The sequence below is a fragment of the Tyto alba genome, unplaced genomic scaffold (assembly GCF_018691265.1).
Source record: "Tyto alba isolate M040663 unplaced genomic scaffold, T.alba_DEE_v4.0 Super-Scaffold_7, whole genome shotgun sequence".
NCBI lineage: Eukaryota > Metazoa > Chordata > Aves > Strigiformes > Tytonidae > Tyto > Tyto alba.
Genome location: NW_024881328.1, coordinates 16,701,614 through 16,726,891, shown reverse-complemented (window position 1 = coordinate 16,726,891; position 25,278 = coordinate 16,701,614). Strand labels below are relative to the sequence as shown.

The following is a 25,278-nucleotide window of genomic DNA, read 5'->3' as shown; positions in this document are numbered from 1 at the left end:
CAGTTGGACTAGATGATTGTTGTAGGTCCCTTCCAAATGAAAATATTCTATTCTATACTACATCCTGTTGCATGGACCTTCTCGATGCCATTTTGGGGATCAAACATGAAAGTCTGATTGATGCCTTGCAGGTGAAAAATCCTCTTTACGTCCTCTGAGAAGGTCTGCAGGTAGCAAAGGGAGCTGGAGGAAGCTAGTTTGGGTGACTGTCATGGCTATCTGGAAGTCCCTCAGATCAGCTTGTCTGGGGACACTTACTAGTGGCCTTCTTGTAGACCTGATGGCAGTAACATGTACCTGGTTTTCCATCTTGCCCGTCTTCTCCCCAAGAGGGACTGAACATGATGCCTGAGATCTGTGGCTAAAGGACTGCTGTGCTCAGGGAACCAGGAGAGTCTTCAGCTTTCCAGTGCTTTCTGCCTCTTGGGCAGTCATGCTCTTGTCAGCCAGTGCTTTCTTGCTTTTTGAGGTGTTCTGTCAGCTCCCTTTCTAGCCCACCTCTGGCTCCCTAGAATCTCCTGTGACTGAGGACAGTGTGGAGTTTTATCTTTTTTTTTTTTTTTTTACCGGTCTGGTGGGGCAAGATGTTGCGTGAGTTTTTTCTTTTGTTTGTTTGTTGTTGGTTTTTTTTTAGTCATGATTAGGTTTTTTTTTTTGATTAACAAAGATGTTGTAATCAAGCTCAACCAGCTATTATTTACAGCCTTGCCTCTCTGATGATGGAGTTGCCTGGGACATGACAAATAACTGCTGCCCTCCTCCACAGCTGCACTTTGCTCAGCCTTATTCTGATGGACCTATCTTCATGCCCAGAAAATGAAATGCTTTGTTCAAAGCCTGGGAGCGATCCACTTAGCTGCATGGAGAGACCGTTAAGAGAGAAGGGTGATAAGGGAAGTAGTGTGATAAGGATTTTTTTGCAGGCTGTGGGGAGCTGTGCTGTGCAGGGAGGTGGTGAGAGGAACAGGACTATCTGCTGACACTCAGACTTGACACTTACACTGAGTGTCACGTGGATTCATAGTGTAAAGTCACCAACTGCTCTCAACAGCCTGGTCCTGCCAAGCACGTACATAGCGAGAAAAGGTGAAAAGAAGGTGGGACTTTCACTGCTCCCACACCTTCTCTCTCTAAGGTGGTCTCTGCATGGCTTTCTGTGTTTGAGGACAGTCCAGCTGTTCTGGGAGCAAAAAACCCCACCCTGTCTGGACCAGAGACTAGTGTTAAATCAGGACAAGTGTAACCACACAACACAAGGCATATTAGGGATGTGGTTTGTTTCTTGTTGGTCCAGGAGATAAACAACTGGGTTGTTATTACCCTGTCTGCAAAAAGCATTAGACCAGTGAAGGACAAACCTCAGTCATGCTCTTCGGTACAGTAAAGAATAAGAGGTCTGAGTTCATCCTGACTCATCTGTAAGTCCTTTTTCAAACTGTGACAGTGTCGATAAATATTCCAGAAATTCTGAGTGCAAGAATAAGGAAGACTGTTCAACTTTTCTTCTTTCAGCTTCATGAGCAAAAACTTGCAACTGTTTCTTTGCCTCTGCTTTGCTATATCTGTATTTGAAGTCTCCTGTCTTTCTCCTCTCTTTCTGCAGGTCCTTCAGAAGCTTGGGAAAGCAGATGAAACAAAAGATGAGCAGTTTGAACAGTGTGTGCAGAACTTCAACAAACAGCTGGTAAGATAATTGGTGATATGTAATTACACCCCAAGTTTCAGTATTAGTTTCCAGTCATCTGCTGCAATATGCAATTAAAACTCATTAAATTGAATGATGCCATAGGCCTATTGAAGTGACCCACAACTCGTAGCTCTTCACTTATGAGAAATTACACGGTGTCTTCCAGTGTCCCTATCATGGAGTCAGGGAGAGTGTAAGCTGAAAAGTACTACCTGTTCAAGACCCAAGTTTAGGAAGATAAATAGCTCAACCAGAATACTTTTTTCTGTTAGCAGCTGCTTTGTAATGTAATTTTTCCTGCTGGGCTGGAAGCAGAGATATAAGAGCAACGTTGTGCCTCTGAAAGATGGATAGGATAGGAAACAGATTAGAAATCAAAAATAAAATGGAACCAAGGCAGTTTCAGTTTCCTAAGCTCAGGGGAGGGCAAAGGAGTCAAAACAAATGGTGAAAGGGGAACATCCTTCCATGGCTAAGATCTAAATCTAACTTCCTCCCCATCCTTGCACAATCACTGTGTCAGGCCTGAGTCAGTATTCTTTCACATGTCTGCTTCATCCTTGTATTTTAATTCAGGAACATATTTTAACAGTGTAGCAATTTTCTCCCACCCTCCTACTTACACAGCAGTAGGTTTATATCTTGAACTGGGTGTGTGTTTTGTTTTGCTTTTTGATCTGGAGCTTTCAGTGATCCAGAGGAGGGGAAAACATCAGTTACCCCGGGGGATTTGCACCCTGATGCTTGGTGTTAGGGGAAGTGTTGCTTCTGTTTCATGGCAGGAAATAAGTGCTGCACCAAAGCTCAGGTGGTGCTGGAGAAATCTTTTAGCCCCTTTGTGCCCCGACATATTTAGGAGCTTTTTCTGGAGCTGTTTGCAGCAGCTGCACCGTGTCTGTTAAGACTCAGCAGATGTGGTTATGTGTTGCAAAGCCAGCTGAGAAGGGATTTGCCATAGCTGAATATAATGAAAATCTTTCAGTCTGACTTTGACTTATGTCTAACTAGAGCTGACTGCAGATTCCTGGAGACTAATGCTCATTCTCTTGGCAGCAATAGTATATGTTGCTCCAGAAGTTCATGCAACATCTCTATAACATGCCCACCAATGATATTCTCTTGTAGACAGAGGAATACAGTTTGGTTTCTGGTAATGCCATGTGTTCAGAAAGATGTGATTTTTCTGTATCATTTTTAAGAATCAGTAATCAGGAAATAACTTTTTTAAAGGAGAAATATCAAAAAACTCAAATCCAAACTTCTTGATCTGACTGTCTGGGATGGCTTTTCACTTTCCAAAGCCACAAGTTCCAGTGGTGCACCAAGAAGACTGTTTAAGAAGCACTGCTTCTGTACCCATTACAGCTGAATTTATTTTCCTATCTTGCAGGGGCAGGCTGTGAGCTAAATTCTCCAAATAATTTATCAAAGGAGCTGGAGGCTGTTCTGCATTTGCTGCTTGGGGTCTGTTTTGCTTTGGCCCTCAGTTTCCCTATTACTAAAATAAATGCAAACAGTGCCTGTTTTCACAGGGCAAACCATAAGTGTGAGTTAGCTGGATTGTTAGGATATCTAGGGCTGAGGAATTATTATGATGCCAAGCAGACTAGGGAAGTAACTTCAGCTATATGTGCATATACACACACATGTTTTTATTTTTATATGTACAATATATGTGTGTAGTATAGCTATGTGTGAGATTTCTATGGCCTTTCCTTACAAAGTCTGGTCCAGTGGGAAATGTAAGTCTGGAGGAAAGCTGATCTTTTGCTGCATGCTTGTAACAGTACAGATCTGCTGTGGAATTGGCTGGGGTGTGACTTGGCAGTGGCCTTGTTTGCTGCTTCATTAGAGGCTCCTGTGACTAATAACTCTGTTGGGCCACTCTGACACATGTTCCTATGTGTGGGCTGTTGATGAGTGAAGAGCAGGTCTAAAAATCACTTATTAATTTTCAACAAAGGTGTATTGTGGTCCTCTCAAATAGTGGTTGAGTGCACCTAAAGGAAAGCATTGCACTTTCCAGCTCTCTGTCTGTTCAGGTTCATATAAGAGCACCACTCTGAGGTCTCTGAATGGTAGGAGCTTTTTTAGCTCAGACAGATGGATTTGCTGGGTGACAAATGAGCTGGATGTAACCACGCTTCTGCAGGGCTACAGGGCTTGCCTGTGTCTCTTGAAGGCTTGACAAGCAGCGCAATGGCCCCCATATTACTCCCTCATGAAAGATTATCTTTGACAAGTAACCTCCCAAAAAGTTAATTTGAAGGCTCTCCTTCCTTTTCCCAGTGTCACTTGTGTTCAGGCACTGGCACAAGGATCTGTCCTGGAAATTGTCCTCACAGACCTGGGAGCAAGAGGCCTGCTGCAAAGGTGCAACACAGACCCTGCCTGAGGCATGCTAGGCTTTGGCTTCTGTTCTCCTGCTTTTGAAATCATGGAGAGACAGAGAGTGGGAGGCTGGTGGCAGCCCTTACACCTGGCACTGTGTTGTGTTTCTGCCTGGCAGAGTGGCTGGGTTTTGAGCTGTCACTCGTGTGGAAGTTCTGGATTGGTTTGCGGTGTTTCACAGCAAACTCATGAGAGGCAAGCTGCTGCTGGCACGGGCTGCATCCATCTTTGCCTGTACCTCATGGTGTTCAGCACAGCCTCAGCCTGCAGGGAAGGCACCATGGACTTAATCTTTGCTCTTGAAGCATAGGTTTGGCTGTGGACCATTACAATCAGTAGTTTAGACAGATACTTTATTTCAGGCAAGAATCCTTCATGCCCAGTGGTTTCCATTTCAGCCCTAGGTAGCAAAACAAGTTTAGTGGCTTGACTGGTACCCCAGGATGGGAGTTCCTCACCAGTTGTTCATGGCTTTGTGTCTTAGCTCTGAAGTTTTGCTGTGTGTGGGCTTATCTGGAGCTGTTGTTTCAATGTTCCCCTCCTCGCCCTCTCCCCCCAGTAATTCCACAGTCTGCTCTTCCAGCCCTATATTAATCTAATCTGGAACGGGATGTTGCCTGTCCCTCTCAGGTGTAGAACATCCTCCTGATAATAAAAGTCCTTCCCATTGGAACTGCAAAAACAGGGAGGTTATGTAAAGATGGGGTTGCAGTTTTATATTAGGATGAAATCATTTCCCTTCAAGGTTGGGGAAAAATGGGTTCTACGAAACCTCTCTACTACCAAGAAACAGCTCTGCAGAAGATCACATACTTACCTAGGGCTCAGTGAAAAGTATTGTAAATAACAACTCCCCAACAAAACAAGAAAGCACAAAAGGTACCAAACTACTCTTGTGCTTTTCTTTCACAGACCTATAAGTAATAGGTGGCTCACTAGGTCTTTGGAGAAAGAGCTCTTCCAGACGTCCAAGCATGGCACTTCTATTTTTAATATTTAGTTATACGTTCACAGGGTCGAATTACATTATGATTGCAAGTATGGCAATATCTGCTCAAACAAGATGACACTTGTGTGTTTGAGTAGAACAACTTACTGTGGTCACTCCTGCATCAAGGCTCAGTGACATTGGTGCCTGTACAAAGGTTTTAAGTCAGTTTGTTAGTGCAGGGATGAAAAATGAATATGGGGTTCAGAATCAGCACTGATCTTCCATTTTTGTCCTAGTTTTACTGTCCTTTTGTTTTGTTACTCTGATATACATACACAGACCCCATTTCTTCTTTATTTATGGTCTTGCAATTTAAAAATTACTGTGCTATTATATATATATATATTTAATATCTTTAGATTCAACTATACCTCTGTAACTTCCCTCTGCATGCTCTTAAACTCTTTGATAACTGGGAAGTGGATTAATTTTCCAAATTCCAGTTTAACTCTCTTCCCTACTTTTTACCTTTGAATTTAGGAAACATCTCTTAAATGTGCACACCAAGGGTGTTGAAAGCTTCTGTTCTGTAGAGTATTTGACAGTGTCTAACTTCTAACTGCATTTCGAGAGGTGTTTATGTAGAACTGGCTTTACTTGACAGCTCACCATAGCCTACTTGAAAAAAAGCAGGTGCTGCATGCACAGAGAGAAAGCTGTTGCCAAAGTTTCTTGGGAAAGCATTCATGCTTACAATAATAAAAAGAAACCCTTGTGTCAAGTGAGGGAGCTGCTTTACTGGTGTTCAAGAAATGAAGCAATTGAAATGACAGAGGGACTTGGATGGGGACCCCAGGTGCCCAGGGGAGCTGAGGAAATGGGATTCAAGCCAAAATTCTGAACATGGTCCTCTCTTTGAAAATCTTTCTGCCTGCAGATCTTACAGGCTGTAAAGTCTATTCACTCTCCCTGGCAGGCTTGGTACTTTTTAAGAGGCTTGGGTAAGCCCATAGTCATAGAGCTCAGCTGTAACTCTGACTTTAAACATGAGCAAGAGGTGACTGAGAAAGATCATTCCAGTTGCAGGATGCAGCACTGCATATTGGCTGACTTCATGTTGTGGCAAGACAAGTGATGTTGGGGATGCCTGGAGAACACAGAAGGCTACTTGTGCATTGCTGAAATTGCATGCTCCAGTATTTGAGCCTCGACTTGCAGGTTTTTCAGGTGATCTGTCTAAAAATCTTGTTTTGATGTTTAATTGTGATGCTGGTGTACCTCTTAGAGGATACTTTTTTCCCTATGTCTTTGGGACTGGCTATTGAGACTTGAGGAGTTCATGAGTTTGAGTTGTGTTGTGCACTGCTGTGGCAGGACTCAGGCAAGTATGGGCACAATTTTAGAGGTGGTTTATGATTTTAGATGCTATAATTTTGAGAGTTACAGTTCTAGACTTTGCAGTGCCCAAATGTGTGGTGGGCAAGTTCTGCAGAGGACCTTTCCTACTGATTAGTTTCTTATAACCTCAAAGTTGTATGTTAAAATTTACTCATTCTTAGAAATGATGCAGTTGCAGGATGATAATGAGGGATTTTGCATGATAGTTCCTTCTGTGCCATTTCCTCTTGTGTTCTGACACCTCATCTTGCCAGCTGCGGTCTAGTGATTTCTAGCATGGACCAATTCTAGGCAGACATCACTGCTTTCTTCTAAGATTTTCTTGCTTCCTGCATTGGGCACAAGCAAGCACATAGTACAGCTTGACTGAAGTGCTGTTTGTCACATCAGCCTCCCTGATGGTCCTCTGTGTGTGATCCTTGATTACTCTGGCACCTCTTCCTTGATGATTTCTGATTGCACTGTTAGGAAACTCTCATCTGTCCAGGTCTCCACATACACCCTAAGACAGCAAAAAGCTCTACATTTGTTTGGTCTGTGTTTTAAGAACTCCTAGGACTTTTGCAGCAGATGTGGTCATTATTCCTTTCCCCTTATACTATCTTTGGGTCAGTTCCCAATGCTTCTCCAGACTTTCTGACTGGAGTCTGACTTTCTTTTATAAAAGTGGCCAACTCTTTCCCGTCCTTCGTTTTCTTTGTTGATGGCAGTAGGAAAAGAACAAATATGAACTCATCCAGAACTTTCGAGGCAAGGAAAACAAATTGGGCCATAGTGTTGGAAGCAGATGGATTTCACCACAAAGCTATGCTAGCACTGCCACTTCAACAGCTGGGCAGATTTAGCCTCTGCTTAGAGAGCACAGCTGCACTGAGAGCACAAAGGATCACAGCATGAGCTCAGTTGAGTCAAGAGGTGCCTGACTAGTGGGGAGTGCTGATGGCAAACATCTGCTTTTGAAGCTAGTAGCTCTGAGGCAGCTGTCAGATGTCCTGTGAGCTCCCTGTCTCTGGAATTGTCTTCAGCTGTCAAGATTCATTATGCTGATGGCCCCCCTAATGGGACACAAACTGGGAAAGAGGAGGAGGAATGGCAGCATGTTGTGAGGAAGGTGTGAGGTGTAGTCACTTTCCTGCATTCTTGTTTTAACATCTAATTTGGGGGACAGTGAGGATCCAGTGAGATCCCACAGGCTAAGAGAAATCATTTTATAACAGAGATCTTTGTATCTCAAACTTTTTTTCTGTTCTTCTTGCATACTCTAGAGGTTTTCTGAACAGGTGTCCTCAATGTTTGCTCCTTCTCTTGCTTTGATATGCTCTGTGGTGGTGTTGGTCAACTTCTCAAGCCTCACTTTTCTCTTCCTTTGATTTCTGTTTGTATAATGTCACTCACTATATTTGGGAGTATTTCTCTGTCTGCTTTGCACCATTGTCAGTGACATATGGCAAGGTAGAGGGGAGGTGGGCCTGCCTGAATATGTTTATCCTAGTGCAAGAGAGCAGTCGTTTGGGGACTACACGTATGTGTGCATGTCTGAACCAACTTTGCTGTAAAAATCTGCACAATCATTTTTAGTCTGGGTTCTTGTACTGTACTCAGCTGTGTCACCTGAAGGTGCAAACTGGCAAAACTCAGCTCAGTTTCTGGTTTTAATCCTTTGTCTCTTAGTGAGTGAGATCTGCTGCTGGCAGGCTGCCTCCACAGTGAAGCTAAATAAAAAGATGATTTACTTTGTATTTGCAAGTCCTGCTGCACAGAACAGTTTAGACAGGATTTTTGGGTTGTGCAGAGGTCCCTTGTACCCACTTTGTACTGGGGTTTTGGTTTGCAGTGTGGCAGGAAAAAGTGGTGAGCTAAACTGCTCCCAAACCAGTACAAAAATCAATTGCATTTATCTCCTACAGACCCCTTCAGTTATATTTGTTACATAGAGCCGTTAGTCCTTGGCTTATAAATTAATTGTTGCCCTTAGGACCCTCTCTAGTTGCTTGTATGAAATAAAAACTCTAAAGCTGGCTCTGCTGCTAAGAGCAAATCACAGCTTTGTCCATATCAAGTTACTCAGTACCTTGGTGGCAATATTGGCCAAATATGCTTGCAGGTTTCTGGCTGTGGGCTTACCAAGTCAGAGGGGTGTGTGGTCTCCTTGTTAACATTTACATTTCACATGGTTATAGGGCTGGAATGTAGCCTATCTGCAAGACCATTTAGAAATGCTTGATGACTCCTTACATTTTCTTTATATGAGAGAGTAACTGATGGTCTTCCTATGTCCACAGTCTGAAGGCACGAGGCTGCAGAAGGACCTCCGAACTTATTTGGCTTCTGTAAAAGGTAAGGTCTGCTTAAATAGATGACTGTTTCCCCTCTAGTGCTTACCTATGCAGTGGAGTTTCTGCAGTCATCCTCTTCCCGGTGCTTCCTCAGGGGTGAGTTCTAGGAAAGGTCAGCATTGTCTGGGTGGGGATCTTTCAAAATCCTTGAGGACCAACTGGGATGTCTGTGCTTTGAGGCCAAACAGGTGGTGCTGTCTTATCAGATCTCGTATATTTTGCTAGGGTATGATGAACACAAAGGGTTTTATGCAACTGCATCCTTGATTCCTTTCTCTGATTACCTCAATTTCTGTGTTATCAAGGGTTCAGATACTCTGTAAGGAAGAGCTTATATTTTTTATAACCCTCTTCTGTCCCCGTTTCTCAGGATGATGGTTAAACTGTGAGGAACACACTACTTCTTTCTTTCTGAAGCAGTTCCCTCTTCTTTCTTAGCCATGCACGAGGCCTCCAAGAAGCTGACAGAGTGTTTGCAGGAAGTTTATGAGCCGGATTGGCCTGGGAGAGATGACACAAATAAAATAGCAGAGGTAAGACTCTGTCCAGGATGTGGGGTCAGCAGAGATGAGCTTTGGAATCTATATCTGTGTGCCACATTTCTTCAGGCATGTGACTTTGCAGAAGAATTGGAGAGATGAACTCAGCATTGGGAAGAAGGGAAAGCTGAGTGATGTGGTCTGTATTTTTGGCTGTGTAGGACACTGTCCCCAGATGCTTGAACGCTACACAGAGCTGTATGCTTATTCCCACAAGCAATTTGTGGGCTAAAGAGGGACAGAGGATGCCAAAAGAGAGTCAGCAGGGTCAACTAGATGTATTGTTTATGCTCTATGGAAGAGAAAGGGGAAACTAAATCTATGGCCAAAGCATGGTCAGAGCAGCTATTGTGTAGCTGAAACAACCTACTCACAGCAGTACCACCAGCTGCCTTATTTTAATTGCCACCTTGTTTGACTGTGCCATGTGTCACCCCAACCTTATGTTCTTATCCTTTGCTGAGGTGATGCCTCTCCAACTTGCCCAGGTGTTTTGTTTGCAGCTTAGGGGACAGCTTGGCTCTCCCTTGGCATTTGTGTGTGGTGGGTCCATCTGGATGCAGGGGCCCTCTGCTCTCTTGCTCAGCTGTTGTGCTGTGCAGCAGCTGTGGCCATTCAGCTTGGTGCATCAATCTGCCATGTGGCTGCAGGACTGGGCTTATCTGCAGCTGTCTATGGCGTTGAAGTTGTGGGGAAGGAACAGAGGGGGAGAGCAGAAGGATTCTTTCCTTCCCCTGCTTTCCCCTGCAGAAAATCTCACCTGAAATAACATCTTCATCTTGCCCAGGAAATACTGACTTCAAAGCAGATAAATTAAACAAAACCCGAACATTTCCAGGTCAATTCTTGCATTAGCATGGAAACTTTCCATTAGGAACTGCTGTTGCAGTAAATAATGGAGTTGTAATGCAGCTGGTTTGACTTCACGTTCTCTGTTGGCCTTGTTTCTTCCTGAGCTGCTGCAGTGCCTCCTGAGAGACTGTCCCTTTAGAGAATTTGAGCCAGAGAGGTCAAAGGGAGCATAAATCCTGAGCAGAACTAACTGCAGCTACTCTGAGGGTCTGCAGGAATATTTGCAGCCATTCACCTCTTCCTTTAATGCCTTTGTTTATGTTTCTCTCTTTCAGGAAGACAGCTGGGACAAAAGTGTTATTCCTGTGCCCCCAAAAATAAAAATTTTCACATAAAGTGGGAATATTCTCCTGCGTATTTTAGCAACAACATTTTGTTCAAGTGGAAAAACAGGAGAGTGGCAATTTTTCCACCAAATCCAAGGTGTTGATGGGAAGCTACTGTGCTTGAGATAAGGTCAAGGATAAAGCGTGCACAAGTTAGGATTCAAGCCTTGGATTTGACCTCCACTGGGCTGTGGAGGCAGATGGTGTGAGGGCTGAAGACTGCTAGAATGGCTTTCTGTTATTGTTTGTTATCCTCCAGAAAGCTGTGTTGTAATGAAGAGCAGAAAATGGTGCCTATTGGTGCCAGGTGTCCCATCTTGTGGCTGCCTGGAGAAGGATGTAAAGCCAGCCTGACGTTCATCTTCCCTTCCATTGTATGGACTTGAGCTACCAATGCAGGGGAAAAGACAGGCCTTCAAAAGAAGGTTCACAAAGGGGACTGTGTCCTTGGAGAGGTCACCTGAATTAACAGCATCAGGCTTTCTTCTCTGTTTCTACATTTCTGGCATGATCTTTGTTTTCAATTAACTTATTTTCTTTGGAAAAACTAAGGACCGATTACTATTTCTTAAGAGCTGTGTCACTGAAATCATTGACTGTAGCACCCAGGGAGAAAAATAGAAACACAGAGATCTGTGTTATTAATAGTTAATTAATTGTTTTTGTTTTTCAGAACAATGATCTCCTCTGGACGGATTTCCATCAGAAGCTGGTGGATCAGGCACTTCTGACCATGGATACGTACCTTGGACAATTTCCAGATATTAAAGTAAGATTCTTTTTAAATCTTTTGATCTAGAGAGTCATAGCAGATGAAACCTCATAAGAATAATTTTCTTTCATCCTCACCTTCTTTAGGAGGATGTGTATGCTATGCTGCTGCAAGCACTCCTTTTAGAACAGCCAAGTTCTTTGCAGCTATGGGTCATGTGAGAATATTATGTACTCCTTTTGGGCTTAAAATAAGAGTGAAGAATCCAGGGGAAAGATACCGAAGAGAAAACATCAGTGTAAACGGGAGGATCCCTAAAATTCCTTATTATATCAGAGTGCAAGATGGAAGCATCAGCAATAACTCACAAACTTTGTCTCTCTTTTTGGTCCTGTGTTTTTAACTTTCTTGCAAGCACAAAGCATTGGGGAAGCAGTTAATGGCAAACGTACTTTGTAAGTAGAGGCTGGTGTGGAAGACAGATTTCTGTGTGTTCCCTGAAGCCCTGCTGAGCATATAACCAGCTTTTTACAGGAAAGGGGTAATGCTGGATACATGTCTTTTGGGGAGAGATTGTACCCAAGGACCTGGGTTTGAATGATGTCCTGTGAGCTTCCCTTCCCCCACAGTTATCTCCTCTCCATTAATTTTGAGAAGGTTATGCAGGAAATGTCTTCACCGTATGGAAGCACTAGTAATGATATCACCATATGGGAAGTATCAGCTTGGCTGCTTCCCAGTGTAAACAAACCTTTCCCCACCACATCTCTTAAATCGTTTGTCAATATTTGTTGCATTAGAAGGATCGTGCTGTATCAAAGGGGGGCAGGTCACATGCTTGTAAAATGAGCCCTGAACAGCAGTGTCCTTGCCTCCTGAGGCTCCTTGGTTTTGCTTCATTTTTCCAGCCCCTTCTGTCCGTGTAAGTCTGAAATGGGAAAGGGCGAAGAGGCTTGCTGTTGCTTTCCACCCGCTCAAGACTGTTAGAGCTGATTGCTCCCCACAGTGTGATACCATGTGCCTCGGTTAGCAGCACAGACTCGTGCACCGCTTCTTAAGCATAAGGTTTTATTTCAGGCTCGCTGTAGACTCAGAACTCTGCGCTACTTCAGCCCAAATCACATTTTACCAGCCTTGTCAGCTGTGCACTGGGTCACCTCAGTGTCATGCTTTTTCATGCTGAGTGTCTTCAGGATTTCTTAATTCTGCTGGGGTCCCACTGAGGTTTTACAGTGGGATTTTAAAAGGAGCTCAAGACTGGGACCACCCAAATTGCACTGAAACTCAAGATGTTAGACACTGAGCTCCCATGGATCCTTTCTGACTTCTGAAAGGTCCACTAATGTGTTTTCTACTAATGTTCCTTTCTCAGTCTTGAGATGATGCTCTTCAAAATGGGAAGTTAAAGCGATTTTATGCACAATTTAAACAATGCTTTAAAGAGAGTATTACCTCCAATTTCCTTCATAAAACAAGTGAGAATTTGGCTTTCTGTTGGTTCGTACAGTAAGATATGGATATATTTCACAAGAGTTGGCTATTTGTTTAAAATGGGCTTTTAATGGTATGAATTAAAAAAGGCCAGTATGTTTTTATTGGTAATTCAACTGAATGCATCATCCTCCTTACACTGAAGCAGTGAGAAGTGCTCGAATCAAGTATGTTTGCTTCAGCTGGTAGAAACTCCTCTAAGTGCTCTTGTTGAAGGTTGTTGCAGTTGTACAAAAGTGTAGTTTGGCTTCACATAAGGAGTTGGAGTTTTTGAGGTTGGCAGGCGAGAAAAAAAAAAAAAGTCTTATGTAATTTACAGAATATTTGAGTTGTTTTTTGTTGTGGTAATAGCTTTCTGTTTTTTGTTTTCCACAAAAGCAAATTTTCTGTTTTTCCTGGAATTCTGGAATTGCTGTGATAATGAAAGATGATTTATGCAGAGGAGATGATTTTAATTTACTTTTGTGAAGGCCTGTTTTTTGTTAACGGCCCAGTAACTCAAATGCGTGATGAGTTAGATCATGCATGCATGATTTTTGTTAAATTCTAACATATTCTGAATCTTTCTTCACTTGAGGGGCTGGAAAAATTGCCTTGAATTTTTTTTGACTTACGACAGGACCCACAGCAGGAATGTGAAAACATAACATTCCTTTAGTAAGGAATTTTTATAAGTTAATGGGAATAATTTTTAAGCGTTGGGTGCAGGGACATTTCAGCAAAGGCCCTCTATCTTCTCTAACTTGAAAAACAGGAATGCAAAAAATACTTTATCCTTTCTTTTCAGGTCAGTATCTATAACTTCTTGGAGTAGGGCTCTTGCATAATCTATACTATTTCTGAGTGAGTTTATGGTCGAGGCTGCAGAGTATGCAGTAAGATACAGGTCTCTGCAGTGAGCCCAGAGAGGGTAAACCATAACCCAAGTTCTGAATATATGTGGAATTAGCGATTTTCTGTCTGTTACTGCAGTTGGTGCCCTGTTTCTACTAGGTTTGAGCCCAAATATCAGTAAAAGGGGAGAAAAAAGTCTTTCATGGTGCTTTTTTCTTGTTTGTTTGTTTGTTTTTTTGTTGTTGTTGTTTTGTTTTGTTTTGTTTGTTTGTATTTTTTCTTAAAGGGGGCTCAAATTAATATGGATAAGTTGCAAAGCAGTAAATTCTGGAGTTCAGCTTTTATGTTCAAATAGTGGTGGGTACCTGCAACTATCCTAGAGTCATACAAGGAACCTACTCTGGAGCCTTCCAGTTCTGGGCTAAGTCCCATTACTTCCACCACAGGCAATTGTGTGATCAGTGGTTACTCCAGGTGTCATCCCACACATCATATCCGTACCTCCTAGCATTTCCATGTACTCTGATACAAATATGAGGGTGAGTTTCTAGAAGATTAGGAGCTGCAAAAAAGGTGAGGAGTGACCTTGTTTGAGGGATGGGTGACATTGCATCAAACGCCCTTGTGGGGTGGCAGGGAAACCTGGAATTGGCTCTTTTCCATGTGAGAGGTGGTCAAAACTCCAGCTATCTCTACCAGTCTGACTTGGGGGAAAAATCCACTCTCTTAAATCCCAGATCTGACCACTAGTTTTATCTGATGTGTGTGGAAAATGCATTAACTACCATTTCAGAGATTGTCATGCTGCTGGAAGCCCCCAACATCCTGTCTCTGTGCCCAGCTGGCAGCATAATGCCTGGGAGGTGTTTTCTAGTGACCTCGACTGCAGGGTGGCTCAGCTTCTTCGTAATTCCTCTCCTGGAGTGAGTTGAGCGCTTTGAAATCAGTTTGGGTGTGCGTGTAGCTGAGATCCTGCAGATCTGCTGTGACTCACACAGAACTGCACCAGTGTTTGCTGAAAGCGCAGAGGAGCATGTGTAGGAGACGTGTGAACTGGTCTCAGCTGGTCTGGCAGAAAGATCAGCCCTGAGTGCGGTTTTGCAGCTTATCTGCAGGAGCCTAGGGAGAGGGGACAGCATCTTCCTGCCAAGTGCAGTAGAGGGGGGGGATTTTGCTTTTGCAAGTAAATCCCAGTGCTGATTCTTCATCTTGCACTTTCAATTTCTCAGGGTTCTGTAGATAATTAGAAACCTTTCTGGCTCCTTGCCATGCCTTTTCACTCCAGTTCTCCAGCCTGTTTCTAGACTGCTGATCACTGGTGCTGGACCAGGCTCTGAGCTGGGGGGGGGGGTGCTAGGGTCAGGCTAGGAAGACCTGTGCCCAACCCAGATAGTTTGGGGTGTTTGTAGAGAGTGTGGGATGCGAGAGTGTAAGGGGGAGGGATGTTTTTTAAAACAGGGCAGCCCAGTGGGCCTGAGCCGTGCTGAGGTGAAACTTTGCTGGGGGACAGAGACTGACGTCCTCAGATGGAGAAGGATAATGGAGGATCAGGCCACATGCCTGGCTCTCTGTTCTCAATTCTCACACGAGGACTTGTCAGGACTCTGTTCCTGAACGTGAGTCTGGTACACAGTTGGCTCCCTCCTTGCGTTTCTTACAGCTTTGGTGTGTCTTGCCGTATTAGTGACGTAGTGCTACAGTTTTTCCCTTGCACTTCACTTGCTTAATAACTAGTTACAATGGACCACTGCCTGTGGCTGCAGTCCTTTCTGTTCACACCTCCTGTTGCAGGGTCCAAAATTCTGTCCTAGGTGTATCCTGAGCATGTGGATGAGTGCTTTTGATGTGCTGGCAACAGAAATGCGTTCTTTTGTTGAACTTAATCTTTTGAGCTACCACACTAACTAGGGCTGTGAGCTGCTTAGAGTCTGGCTGCAGCCCTCAGGAGGCCCTGAGAATGATGAAACAGGTTCCCGTAAGAAGTGAGGTCATGGTGAAGCTTAGCAAGCACCAGAGCTACAGCTCTGAAAACATGAATGTCATTCAGAGGTGGGGCCTGTTGTTGGTTGGATCCTTTTGCTTTCCCTGGCTCCTCCTGAGGATCTCCTTCTAGAATGGTGGTTGCCACAGGTGGCTCCCAGGGCCACCTCTCTGAACAGCCTGTGTGGAGTATCCAGCGAGTGTCCTTGTGTGGGCAAGGCATGGGGTGCTCTGGAAGTTGGGTGAAGAGGATGGGGGTTTTCCTGAGAGGCTTTGTGGTTTTGGCTGCTGGGGAAGATTGTCACAGCTCTTTTCTCCATCTTTCTTAGTCTCGTATAGCGAAGCGAGGAAGGAAGCTTGTGGATTACGACAGTGCCAGACACCACTTTGAAGCCCTGCAAACTGCAAAGAAGAAGGATGAAACCAAAATCGCAAAGGTAAATCAAGCAGAAAGATGTGCAACCATCCTTTCATTTTGGAAGGTCTGCATTTGCCTACAGAGCAGGTTCTAATTGTGCCTGCAGCTATTCACTGGGTGTGTTTTCATAGAATCATTTAGATTGGAAAGGACTTTTAAGATCATTGTAAGTGTCATGAACTGGTGAGGTTTTGCTAGGTATTTCCTTCTCACCTGTTTATTTCTCCTAGAAGGCAGGATGGTCCCTGTTGTGTTGATTCAGACCCACTATAATCAGCCTGCATCTCTTGATGGACAAGGCCTAGGCATGTATTTCCTTGGATGCTGCAGGACCAGTAACAGCTGTCAGAAAATTCCATGGGTCTGTTAGGGAAGAAAAACCTTGCAATGCCCCAGAAAAATTTTCCAGTTTGTCTGCTTCTTGGGGCTCTGTCTCCCCACCTTAGAGCAGTGGTGAGAGTGTTTGACTGTTGTTTGAGGTTGGTTTGTGAAGTTGTCATTCTAGGACAAAGACCCTTACGAGTGTGAGTTACAAGTTCATCGGTGGATATGCACCTTATGCACACTTGATGACTGTGTTCTGTTGTCTATTGGTCACAATTACTGGATAATAATTATATTTGAAAGCAGAAAACCAAGAATTTTCTCTTGTCAGGATGTGATTTATTTCATACCTCTGAATTGCTCAATGTAGGATTAACTGCAGAATATGCCCAACATGTAAGTGAAGATTTTCTTTTAAGTGTAGCTGAAGAAAGATGATATTGCTAACCTTGTTCTAGAGGAGGTGCGTGGTTAGAATATCTTCCCAGAGAATGAGCTGTGGATTACTCCTGTACCCTGAGTGGATCTGAACCCACGTGTTCCATTCCACAGAACAGGTCTTGACACAACAGAATAGTTCAGGGCTGAGGAGACATCTTTAATTCTCCTGAATATGGGCCGTGGCACATTAGGACTCTGCAGGCTAGAAGTAGTGAAGGAAAGAAAGAGCCTGGATCTATATCTTTTAACCAGGCTGATAAGAGTTGTTATCCTTTGCTTAGAGTTATTTTTGGTAGGGGGAAATAGGGTCCATGTGAGAGGCACTAGTGTTTCTCCTGTATGGAAGAATTAAAGATGTATTTGTCTCCTGAGTGAAAGCTCTGCGTTTAATGGCCACAGCACTTTTATTTTTAAGCCACAAGTCATCAATCATCTGTCTACCCAGTGCATGCACTGTGATTAACTCTGACAAAGGGGAGAGAAAGGGATGGCTGAGGTGTCATTGCATCATTTGTGTGGCAAAGCAAGTCTTGGTGCTGTATGCAAATCATGAGGCCCAGCTGGTTGTGCCTCCTGTTCAAAGCAGTATTCCACTATGTTTGGGGGTAAGATCAGAATTTCCCTGGGACATGATATTATTGTTGGTATGTGCCTGTGGGATCTTCGCTGCAGTGGAAATAGTTTCTATAGGAATTCATCTACTCAGGTTGGTACCTGGTGATCTGCACCAAATAGGCTGGTCTTCTTTGTCATGCCTGCCCTCACTTGTGTTGCCCCAGATGTTCACATAAGATGCTGTTATCAAGGGATTGTTTGTTGCTCTTCTGTTAAAATATGAAGAATGGTGCAGTTTGAAGAGTGAAATGTTGAGATTTAGGAGTTGGTGCTCTGTTCCCGATTCAGCCTGTGCAAGTGTCTCTTAGTATTTTGAAGGACTTCTTGCCTTAGTCAATATGCACTGGATCACATCTTTCCACCCTATGTGCTCTAGGCCCTAAGCTCATGAACATGATATGTGACACATCACACTGTCCCGGTCCTGTAAAGATGGGAGCAGTGAGTCCCTGAAAGTTATGTATGTATGTTCTTCCCAAATGGGCAGGTTTCACAGCCCAGCCTGTGATCCCGCACTTGCAGTCATGCAGCTCTGCAGGGCTGTGGGCGGCAGCCAGGGCTCAGCGTGCACTGGACTGATTGATGTAGGAAGTTCTCCTCTCTGTTCTGTGACTGCGGTTTTGCTCGTGTGACCTTTGAAATAGGCTTGTTCCGGTGTAAGGTACTTTGGAGTACGATGGCAGTCCCCTAGGAAAGAGAAATCATGCTTATGACACAGCAAACAAGTGGCAACTGACTTGATTGATGTTTCATGGTATAGTAACAGAAACAACAATGCAAATATTTTTTTGGAGCTATATGGTCTCTTTTTTATTTCTCTAATATATGGATGTTCTTTTCCCACCCAGGACTCCTGCCACTTATTACTAAACTCACAATCTGCCATTAAAATAAAGCATTGTGTACTTTCAGCTGTTGCATGCAAATAATTACAATGATTAATTAATCCTGACCTCTCTTTAAGGAGCTTCCACTTCACAGCTATGACTTGGAGTAGGGTTGTTTGTGTGCTAGGTCACTAACAACTATATCTGTTGCTCTTTGCAGCTGCCTGGCTGGTCTTCAGTATCCCAGCCCACACTGGAGCATTAATTACTGATAAACTTGGCATGCTTCAAAGGATTCATAACTGATTGATCCTGGGATGTTTGTTTTTTCTCTCGCCTCGGTGATACTGGTTTGTCCCAGCCTCTAAATACACTCACTGTTGTGATTTTAATTTTTTTAGCCTGAAAGATATATGTTTGTGTCTCTCTTGTTCTCTTTTTATTTTTTTTTCTCTTTTCACTCAAACATGCTCCCTCCCCCCAGCCTGTTTCGCTGCTTGAGAAAGCTGCGCCTCAGTGGTGTCAAGGGAAGCTACAAGCTCACCTCGTTGCGCAAACTAATCTGCTCCGAAATCAGGTGACTGCTGATCTACCTGGCTCTAACCCTGCATGTGCTATTTTGGGCTCTAGATTGTACCATGCAACTAATCTCTAGGCAACGTTCACTCTAGTCCTCTTTGAGTGTGTCCTGTATAGCCTTGAGCTACAGTGGGCACATGGAAGTTGCTGACCAGTGAATGAATCTATTGATTTCTAATCAAGTGTGTTAATACTGGATTACTGTTTTCTACCCCTAAAATGAAATGATGAAGGTTATGGAATAATGTCAAGGCAGAGTGTGATGTAGTGTAGTTTCTCCAATTATTGCTTTCTTTTTCTTCTAAAAGAAGCAATCAATTTTTATTGTAGCTGCTAAAAAAAATAAAGAAAAAGGAGGAAACACTGAGAAATTGGCTTCTGCACTTGTGCTACTGAGTAAAGTCAGAAAAAAACCCTATTGCCTCAAAAGCAATTTCTGTGGCTGCTGAGTTAAGTTGCGACATTCTCCTGTGGTAGAATCCAAGTTTCCAAAATGGGCACTCCCCTGGCTCTTGTGGTCTAAAGAGCTATTTCCAGATGTACAGAGTTTCAATTTGCATAGGAGAAGAGGTGGGCCAAGACCAGGGAATTTGCACCCTGTGTAATATATCTGAACAGCTCCAGATTGAGGTCATGTTTACGTTATGTGGCAGAACTTGGCTGAACATTTAGGTTATGGTGTCTTGAGGGACATGAGAGAAGCTCAGAGAAACTGTAGGGCCTAAGAATTTCACTCCTACTTGCATAGAAGTGTGACTTCCTGACGAAATCTCCCTTGGTATTTACCTTGGAGCTCCTTAAGGGATAAGAGGGAGCTGACAGAAAACAGCCAGTGAGAAGAAAATGCTTTCAATGGGCAAGAGATAGTAAATCATTACCCAGACTGGGAGTGCACCAGTTACCTGCTCGCAAGTTCCTGGTGAGTTTATCTGTTCTCATTCAAATGCTTCTAGTTTTTCACATTCCTTGTCAGTGAATGAATTGCAGTTTAGAAACACTAAATCGCTCTCACCTTATAAAGCACCTGGGTTTTTCATAGTTGGTTTATGATTGCAGATCAGGGAAAAGACTAGATTACCACATTATTAAAGTCTGGGGAAAGAGCAGCTGTTAGCAGTCCTGCTTAAGATGCATAGCAATGGGAGGAAATATGTATTCATTCTGGACTGAAGGGAGAAGGACATTTGGCAGGCTGCCGGGGCTTTCCCTGTCTCTCAGCCATGCTGAGAATGACCTGTGTGGTTGTGGTTCTTGACTGGTTTGTTTGGCTGGTGGTATTTCTAGAAAACAGGTATGGGAAGTTTCTCAAGCCATGGATAAGCATATCAGCTCTTGGACATTTTTCCTCTTCTCAGACTGGCTGGGGTGACTGGGAGTAACACCACCATCCACAGATTGCCTAGAGAAACAGTACCTATGAGTGCTCCCTCATCCCTTGCACTCTGATGTTAGACAAGCTACCGAGAGTCATCTGATAATTTCACTGTACTGGGTGGCTTTGCCCTAAAGTAGGTGACAAAGTGGTATGTAATCTTTCTACCTGCTCTGTTCCAGGGATGTTAACCTCCTGCTACGTGCTGTTAATATTTTCAGTCACCCCATATATTTTCAAATCAAGACAAGTCCTGCTTTAAGTTATTCCTCTTTGATTCTTGAACTAAATAATACTATTACCAACCTTATTTTTTTGTTTCTAATTGTGTGTCTTTTTTTTTTTATTGTGTTTTTTTTTTTTGTGTGTGTGTTTGTAGAGTTTTTGTTTGTTGTGTTTAATTTATATTTTAATTGGGGACTAACAAAAGAAATCTCAAAGTATTCTGTATGTGTAGGTTTTCCAGCTCTTCATAATCATGGGCACACGGAAAAAAAAAAAGGCTTCCGTTTTTATATTTGCATAATTTTAAGACTGACGGTGTTACTGACAATCCTAAATCTCATTAAGATCTTGATAAAAGCAGGAAAGCTGATGACACTGCATTTATTGAAGAGCTTCACAATGTTAAGCCTAAAAAAAAAAAAGTCCTTCCTCTTACCAGCAGCTGTGTTGCTGTCTCTTATTGCCTGATAATTTTACAACTTCGAAGCAAAAGTGGGGTCAGCAAGACCTATTATTTCTACTGTAAACTGATGTCCTTCCCTCCAGTGTGCAAACTGCAGGCTTTTTAGGCCTTTAGGAAATAATAACAAAAAAAATACAGTGAGGATTTTCTGTAAAGTCTCCTGGGGGGGTTGCTATTGCGCACACTGTTACAAATTTTGGTGACTGTGCTTTTTGAAACAAAAGGGAAAATGGCTTAGAACAGCAAATTCTTGCCTTTTTGCTAAGCTCCCCTGAAATGCTGAATACAGACCAAAAAGCAACATCCTTGGTGCTGCAGTGATAACAGAATGATGTGTCTGTAGAAGAAAGCCAGCAAGTTGAGTTCTGGGCTGTGCTGCCCTTCAGAGAGGCCGATCTGGCTGGACCTGGTTGGGGCTTGGGCCTGGGATGGGGCACCCAGCTCTCCTCCTTACCCCTGCCTCATGGATGTCTAAACTATTTACTGAGCAGTGTATAATTTTCACAGTTCACAGCATAGTGTTTGAAGAGAAGCGCTCATCAGATTGCCTGAAAGCACCAGGATGGATATTGCCAGACACTCATGTGTGCTAAGATGCATGATGGTAGGAAGTGTAATGGGCAAAACCTTTCCCATGTCACAACTGAACTTGTTGTGTTTGTCTCTCTGAGCCTTGGCTAGGGAGAAGGTCAGGAAAACTTTTGTGTCGTCCAGATTCTGCTCAAGCCTCCTCCTTTTCAGGTAGGGAGAGGTGAGGAAGAATTTTCTGAGATCCCATTTCATGGACCTGGGCACTATGTCCTTCTGCCTCAGTTCTCCATCAGGTCAGCAAGGATGACAGCTGAAATAGAAAGGGTCAGCAAAGAAGTGTAGGATTAATTCAGTACCTGGGACCGAGAGCACTAGCTGAGCCACAAACACTAGATGGATCCCTGGTTCCTACAGCTTCTCTAGAGTGAACGTTACCTGTTGCTGAATTTGCCTTTTCCTTGGTAATATTCACACGTTGCTTTCTAGGTTCTCTGACCTTCTGAAGAGGTAAATGAGAGGGGGAAAGGCTGTTATTAATATTCACTGTATCTGAAAAACTAACAGCAATCAGTGGTGCCTCATCTCCCAGCTATCCCTTCTTCTGGGTTGATACTGGTTCCAGTCTAGTTTGGAAATTAGAATAAGATGAAGCCAAATGATGGACTAGAGGTTTTTTGTTAGTTTCTTTTTTTTTGTTTGTTTGTTTGTTTTGTTTTGTGTTTTTTTTTTTTTTTTCCCCTCCCTTTAAAATGGTTACATTAGAAACTTTGTTCGTAGAAGATTAGTAAGGTAGAAAGAGTCTTTGTGGTCATCGTCTGTGATCCAACATAAACTCTCTGTTTAAATGGGCTTTTTGTTTGTTTTGTTTAAACTCTCTCAAAATGTTGGGGTTTTCAGTGAGCGTAGCAGCAAAATACAGGGGTTTCTGGGTGGAAGCATCATGGCCCCTTCTCCCCCTGCCTGTTCCTCACAAGGTCTGCTTAACTTTCTAATACTTCCCAGTTGTGTCTCTTTCTGGGGTAACTTTCTCTTCTAATCTTGAGTACAAAGTTTTAGCCTTCTGACATTCCTATTGTTGACAAGCATATAAGTAGGCATTCATGCTGACCTTCTATTAAGATGTATTGTCAAGTTGCTCACGCAGGGATTTTCTATCCTGAATCCCTCTGCAGAGGGTTATGAGAGAATGCTGTACTCTTGCAAATTACAGAATAGAAATATTTTAGTTGGAAAGCTTTGAATTTTAACCCAGGGCACTGAAAAGAGGAAGAGGTTACCTAGGACGAATATGGGAAGGAGAATGTGCTTGTTACTGGTGTCTACTGTCAGCAACAGAAGCCAGGATCATCCTTTTTGTCACCGAAATCTGGCAGAATTCATGTATCAGTGGTGGGGTCTGTCAGTGTCTAGGTCAAATGAACAGAACAAATTTTATCTCTCAGCTGGGAGAAAACAGTCCTGTACAAGGCATATTTCCTTTGGTGGTGTTGGCCAACAGACACCAAGGGATTGTTCTTGTATTAGATTCTCATTGATAAGAGCATGTGAGGCTGCTGAAACAAAGACCTTCTGCTCAAGCCCTTCGGCCCGGCCTCTTGCTGGCACAACTCATGCTTTGCATTCCCTTCCTTGCTTCTCCAGTTGGCTTTGTGAGAACACTCCATCAGCCAAGGATGCAGACCTCCTCCCTTCCTCAGAAGAGATGGGGCTTTGGCATGACCTTACCCGAGCAGAGAGAGTCCCCACAAGGGAAGACTCTTCAATGTCATTTGGGATGAATTTCAACTCTTTTAGAGACCTGGCAAGGGCCAGGGGCCACTATTATATTCATCTATATCCAAGCTGGAGGCTGAATTGCCTGGTCAGCTCCATTCAATTTTTGAAGCCAGGGAAACTTACAGAACTTAAAACACGTTAGTGGATGTTTGAATTGCTTTCTGAGTATCCAAACAGGGAAACCCATTGAAAGAAAACCTGAGAGCAACACATGCAAGCTCAAGGGGCATCAGGTCACTTGTGATGCAACCCTGGTTCCTGGGACACTCATTTGGGATGGGTATTATCCCATGCCAGAATCTTGCCTGGTCTCCCAAGGAAGTCAAAAGAGCTGCAGTTGCCCCAGCCCTGCAGGATATTTGTCTGTGCTGGAGCTGACAATCTTCCTTCTCTGTTATTAAGGCTGAAGAAGAGTTAGTAAAGGCTCAGAAGGTGTTTGAAGAGATGAATGTTGATCTGCAGGAGGAGCTGCCTTCGCTATGGAATAGGTGAGTGCTTGAAGTTTTCCTAAGGGCTGATTGGAAGCAAGCAAAGACCCAAGCTCTTGTATCGCTGTTCTCCTTAGCTTAGGCTGGGTGTCTTCTCTTGTTTTCTGGATTATCTCAGAGAGCCTGTCCTAGGATTACCCCCCAGCCAAGTTCGCCCTGGGCTTTCTGTGCTTTGCTTCACGATCCTCATGAAAAACTAAATTTTACCACAAAGAAAAACTGTGTTTCTATGCTTTGTCTGATTAATCCCTTTGCCTCACCAACTCTACCCAAATTTTCTGGGCAGTGGCCCAGCTTCTGCTGTGGAGAACAGGCAGAGGAGGCTAAGTCACTAAGATTTTGAGTGTGGAGCTGGCTGTCTGGAAGCAACATCTACAGCAGGGTAGTTAAAGGAAGATGAGATGTCAGAAGGGTTTATACAGTCACTAGGGTTGGAGAGAGCCAAGGGGTGATGCCTTGATCACTGTGTCTCACCATGCAAGATTGTGAGCATCTGGTGAAGCAGCAGGTTTAACACAAGAGGGAGGATGGGAGGACAGGGTGCTCTGCTTTGGATGCCACTTTCAGGCTTGGGCAATTGGGTGAACAAAGATGAGGGAAGGATCCTGGTGTGACTGCCTTCTCTTGCCCCTAAATGTGCTCCTGGTTATGTGACACAGGACCCAGTGAGGAACCAGTGGTTATAACTGTCCTGTTGTACTCTATTTAACAAAACATATATTGGGCAGAGGAAAATGGGCTGAGAGAGTAGGAGGACTTGAGAGACCATGAGTTTGCCATACCACTGGTTATGGTGATGAAAGGGGAGGAGAAAGGAACAGGCCAACATTTAGCTTGGAGTATGAACTGGAGGACAGCAGAAGCTGTTGCATGGGGAGGCCACGGTGGAAAGGAGACAAAATCCTCCTAGGAATGTCCCCATTTCTTATTTTTAAATGCAGTGATCACATCTGGGTTGGCAGTGCTGGTCTGTGGGTGGTGGAGAGAGTGAGTGGCGGGGTGGGAAAGCAAAGTGCTGATGTCTGCCTTCCCTTCCAGCCTGGATCAGGACTCTGCTCAAAGCAGTGTGCAGGCCTGGCTGAGGAAGGAGCTGGGAGGGATAGAAGCCTCCAGGTGGTTCCATGTGCATAACAGTGATGCCACTGGCCTGAGAGAGCATCTCCCTCCTGCTGTTGCTCCTCCAGCTGGGTGCTGCTGCAACACTGCTGGCAGCTAGCAGGTTGGCTAGAGGAAGGAGGGTGGCAGGCAGCTACTGTGATTTTAAGGTGCCACAGGTTGTTCGTAGGTTTCTGCTTTCTTGTTGATCCTTATGCTTTCCTGTTGCTCTCTGTGCCTATCCTGTACTTTCTTACTCTTCTGCCCCTGAAGCAAACAATTCATGCTTTTCTGCTTCCTCTGGTGCTGAGGGACTTCAGAGTGAATTAATATTTGTCTTTCTGCCAATTCCCCCAGCGATCCCCATATTCCATCTGCATCACAGCCTCTATCCTTTTCCTTTCCATCACCCTACCACTGGTTCTCTTTTATTCTTTCCTTTTTTTTCTTTCTTTCCCTCTCTTTAGCCCAGCACAAAATCAGATTCTATCCCACCTGCTTCCTCCTCACCTTAAGCATGTTTGCCCATAATTGGCCTTTGCTTCATCACCCCCTTCATGCTTCTCTGCCACCCTTCTCTTCCAGCATGTACCAGACCTGACAGAGTTGAGTTTGAATGGGTGTGGTTGGTGGGAGGTAGAAGAAGG

At 43.8% G+C, this 25,278-nt stretch overlaps 1 protein-coding gene across 5 annotated transcripts in view; it reads left to right on the top strand.

The window, feature by feature from the left end:
• BIN1 (bridging integrator 1) overlaps positions 1 to 25,278 on the top strand; it is a 101,937-nt gene that overhangs the window by 42,658 nt on the left and 34,001 nt on the right. For 3 of the 5 annotated variants that reach the window (XM_033003902.2, XM_033003900.2, XM_033003899.2), the window contains exons 2-8: positions 1,604 to 1,684; positions 8,690 to 8,744; positions 9,182 to 9,276; positions 11,134 to 11,229; positions 15,807 to 15,914; positions 18,587 to 18,679; positions 23,451 to 23,536. In XM_033003902.2, the coding sequence (XP_032859793.1) occupies positions 1,604 to 1,684; positions 8,690 to 8,744; positions 9,182 to 9,276; positions 11,134 to 11,229; positions 15,807 to 15,914; positions 18,587 to 18,679; positions 23,451 to 23,536 (614 nt within the window). The remainder of the gene's footprint in view (positions 1 to 1,603; positions 1,685 to 8,689; positions 8,745 to 9,181; positions 9,277 to 11,133; positions 11,230 to 15,806; positions 15,915 to 18,586; positions 18,680 to 23,450; positions 23,537 to 25,278) is intronic. The other 2 variants (XM_033003903.2, XM_033003901.2) reach the window with 1 other exon arrangement.